This window comes from Piliocolobus tephrosceles, chromosome 21 (genome assembly GCF_002776525.5).
Source record: "Piliocolobus tephrosceles isolate RC106 chromosome 21, ASM277652v3, whole genome shotgun sequence".
Classification (NCBI taxonomy): Eukaryota; Metazoa; Chordata; class Mammalia; order Primates; family Cercopithecidae; genus Piliocolobus; species Piliocolobus tephrosceles.
Window position 1 is genome coordinate 2,409,312 of NC_045454.1, and position 4,110 is coordinate 2,413,421.

Consider the following 4,110-nt stretch of genomic DNA (forward strand, 5'->3'; position numbering starts at 1 on the left):
ACAATTACATTGCACCAACTTAATAAAACTAAACATTTAAATTTGTGTTAAAGAAAACAGGCCACTAGCCAGGAGCCATGGCTCACACCTATAATCCCAGCACTTTGGGAGGCTAAGGCAGGTGGATCACCTAAGGTCAAGAGTTCGAGACCAGCCTGGCCAACATGGTGGAACCCTGTCTCTACTAAAACTACAAGAACAACAACAATAAATTAGCCAAGTGTGATGGCATGCACCTGTAGTCCCACCTACTGGGGAGGCTGAGGCAGGAGAATTGCTTGAACCAGAAGGAGAAGGCTGTAATGAGCTGAGATCATATTATTGCATTCCAGCCTGGGTGACAGAGTGAGACTCCATCTCAAAAAGAAAAAAAAAACAGTCTAGGCACAGTGACTCACACCTGTAATCCCAGCACTTTGGGAGGCCAAGGCAGGTGGATCACCTGAGGTCAGGAGTTCAAGACCAGCCTGGCCAACAAGGCAAAACCCTGTCTCTACAAAAATACAAAAATTAGTTGGTCATGGGGGCGGGCACGTGTAACCCCAGCTACTTAGGAGGATGACGCAGGAAAATTGCTTAAATCTGGGAGGTGGAGGTTACAGTGAGTCAAGATGACACCACTGCACTCTAGCCTGGGTGACACAGTGAGACATTATCTCAAAAAAGGAGAAAGGAAAAAAGAAAACTACTAATTCAGTTCGCAGTCACACTAACCATGTTTCAAGTTCCCAATGATGAGATGCCGCTAGTGGCTACATGGCAGGTGCACGGCACAGATAGAGATCACTCCCACGCTTACTGGAAGTTCCATTGGCCAGCACTGCCCAAGGAAGCTGACTGCAATGGAAACCTGACGCATGCTCTAGAAGCCTAGTCAATCTAGCCTTGTCCCTGTAGGTTCTTGCCCATGGAAAAGTCAGTGGGGATTACCCGAGTTTCTGCAGCCTGCATGTCGACTTTCTCAAAGCCTTACATAGCATCTTGACACCATCAGGATCCAATTCATTGCCTAGAAGGTTCAGATTGACCAGGCTCTTACTGCTGCTGAGAACCGAGGAGAGATGCTGGCAGCAAGCAGTTGTCACATTGCATTTCGCCAACCTAGGGGCGGGCGGGAAGAAAGCCTAACAGATAATCCTCTGAGACTGGGAAGTTAGAAAAGAGATATCACATCTACAGGAAAACTATTACTAAAACAGACTGCTTAAGAGTGGAGCACTTGCCCCGGCGCAGTGGCTCATGCCTGTAATCCCAGCACTTTGGGAGGCTGAGGTGGGCGGACCACGAGGTCAAGAAATCGAGACCATGCTGGCCAACATGGTGAAATCCCCTCTCTATTAAAAATACAAAAATTAGCCAGGCGTGTTGGCACGTATCTGTGGTTCCAGCTACTCAGGAAGCTGAGGTAGGAGAATTGCTTGAACCCAGGAGGCAGAGGTTGCAGTGAGCTGAGGTCACACCACTGCACTCCAGCCTGGTGACAGCAAGATTCTGTCTCTTGTAAACTAAAAAAATAACTGAAAAAAAAAAGGGCTGGGTGGGTGCAGTGACTCACACCTGTAATCCCAGCATTTTGGGAGTCCAAGGTGGGTGGATCACAAGGTCAGGAGTTCAACACCAGCCTGGACAAGATGGTAAAACCCTGTCTCTACTACAAAAAAATACAAAAATTAGCTGGGTGTAGTAGTGTGCGCCTGTAATCCAATCCTAGCTGCTCGGGAGGCTGAGGCAGAGAACTGCTTGAGCCTGGGAGGCAGAAGTTGCAGTGAGCCGAGATTGCACCACTGTACTCCAGCCTGGGCAACAGAGTGAGACTCCATCTCAAAAAAAAAAAAAAAAAAAAAGAGAAAAAAAAAGAGCAGAGTACTTACTCCATGCTGGGCACCTTTTAAATACTGACACATAACTCATCTAACCCATCCATCAATCCTATCAAAGGCAGATACTATTTTAAACTGTATTTGATGGAGGAGGAAACAAAAATTTAACCTGCCAGAATGTGAAACAAACCATTTTAGTATACAATGGATATGAGTTTATTAGATCTCTGAAAACTGAAATAGCACTATTATTCCTGATTTCCACTTTTTTTCCATCTTATTTCTAAATTCAACAATACAAAATTTGAACATATGGGTTGGCTAGCTACTAAAAACACAAAGACAAAAGTGAGAAAGTACATTAGATCAGTTTAACACGTCAGGAATCTCCCCGAGTTCATAAATAACTACGACACGCTGGCCAGGCACCGTGGCTTATGTCAGTAATTTCAACATTTCGGGAGACTGAGGCAGGCAGACCACTTGAGCTCAGGAGTTTGAGACCAGACTGGGCAACATGGTGAAACCTCATCTCTATAATAAATAGAAAAAAATAGGCGAGTGTGGTAACGTGCACCTGTTGTCCCAGCTACTCAGGAGGCTGAGGTGAAAAGATTGCTTGAGCCCAGGAGGCAGAGGTTGCACTGAGCTGAGATCGCACCACTGCACTCCAGCCTGGGTGAGAGTGAGACCCCCCATCTTTAAAAAAACAAACAAGCCCTTCTTTTAGAAAGAAAAAGGTCAGAGTGAGTCTCTCTCTTAAGGAAATAGTTCAGTAAGTTGCTTCATTAACTGATTTTTTTTTTTGAAGACGAACTTGGTTCAGAATGCATTTATGCCAAACTATCTTAAATTTGGCACTGCAGATACCATTAACCTAGTCATGTCTCTTTCAGGCCTATGAGAGAACAAGTCTAGTTTATGTTTAAACCAATGATTATTTGTGGTGTCTATAGAGTAGATTTAACAATCTCTGAATAGAGGTTTGAGGTGGCTGGTAAACCCCAACAACGCTGGAGGTGGTTTACAGTTTGAGGTGGTTTATAGTTTGAGTCGGTTCATTTGATACTAACAAATCCTAACACACCTTTTCAGAAAACATCACTGAGCTATTGTATTAACGAGCCCTGGAGCCATTCCCTACATGAGAAATGGCTGTCATTTAAGCCACATTTAGCAAAAACTCCTACATTTCAGAGCAACTCATCTGAGTCTGCTGAGTCTACATTGCATGACGGTTAATAACCGTGAAGTGGAGATTCACAGTGCGGAGAGAGCAGGCTGCACCCACCCGCCAGCACCTGGCACCCACCGTGGACAGATTGGGAGGAATAATACTTGCAGTGTACCGAGGATAGTGGTAACAAGAGTAAAACGCTTCTCTAAACGCGAAAAACTTCAAGCTTACCATCTAGCAGGAGAGATTTCTTTTTTGTTTGTTTGTTTGTTTGTTTGTTTGTTTTTTGAGATGGATTTTCACTCTTGTCTCCCAGGCTGGAGTGCAGTGGCACGATCTTGGCTCCCCGCAACCTCCACCTCCTGGGTTCAAGCAATTCTCCTGCCTCGGCCTCCTGAGTAGATGGGATTACAGGTGCCCACACCTCTATACCTGGCTAATTTTTGTGTTTTTTAGTAGAGACAGGGTTTCCCCATGTTGGCCAGGCTGGTCTTGAACGCCTGACCTCAGGTGATCCACCCACCTCAACCTCATCATATGCTGGGATTATAGGCATGAGCCGCTGCTCCCAGCTAATTTGTGTATTTTTAGTAGAGATGAGGTTTCCCCATGTTGGCCAGGCTGCTCTCGAACTCCTGACCTCAGGTGATCTGCCCACCTTGGCCTCCCAAAGTGCTGGGATTACAGGCATGAGCCACCATGCCCGGCCGAGACTTATTAGAGGAGGGCTTATCCTTACTTTGTCTCACTTTCTAACCACTGATGGGATCCTGTCATTTTATCTCCATACCTGCAAACGTAGGGAAGGGAGACTGCGAGGAGAACAGCATCAACTCACCCAAGTGTGTGCAACACACGATGTGAAGGTTTCAGAGCCTCACACAGTAGCCTTACTCCATCATCCTGAAGATCATTTTGTCCCAAATCCAAGATTTTCACGTTATGATTATGCCTGAGGGCATTAGCCAGCTCTCGACAGCCCTCTCTTGTGAAAGAACAACCTGACAAACTGCAAAATAAAAACATACAAAAGGGGGGAAAGTAATGGTATCCCGAAGCTGTGCTGTGTTTACACCTGCCCATCTCACGTCCAAGGAAAGGAGACACCGAAGC

The 4,110-nt window shown here is 45.7% G+C and overlaps 1 protein-coding gene across 1 annotated transcript in view; it reads right to left on the bottom strand.

Annotated features, from left to right (window-relative positions):
• Nucleotides 1-926: 926 nt before the first annotated feature.
• The window catches only part of NLRP13 (NLR family pyrin domain containing 13), a 38,856-nt gene continuing 35,672 nt past the window's right edge, over nt 927-4,110 (bottom strand). Inside the window, exons 10-11 of the mRNA XM_023184320.2 lie at nt 3,836-4,006; nt 927-1,101 (exon numbers count right to left, since the gene is read on the bottom strand). Of these exons, the coding sequence (XP_023040088.2) occupies nt 927-1,101; nt 3,836-4,006 (346 nt within the window). The remainder of the gene's footprint in view (nt 1,102-3,835; nt 4,007-4,110) is intronic.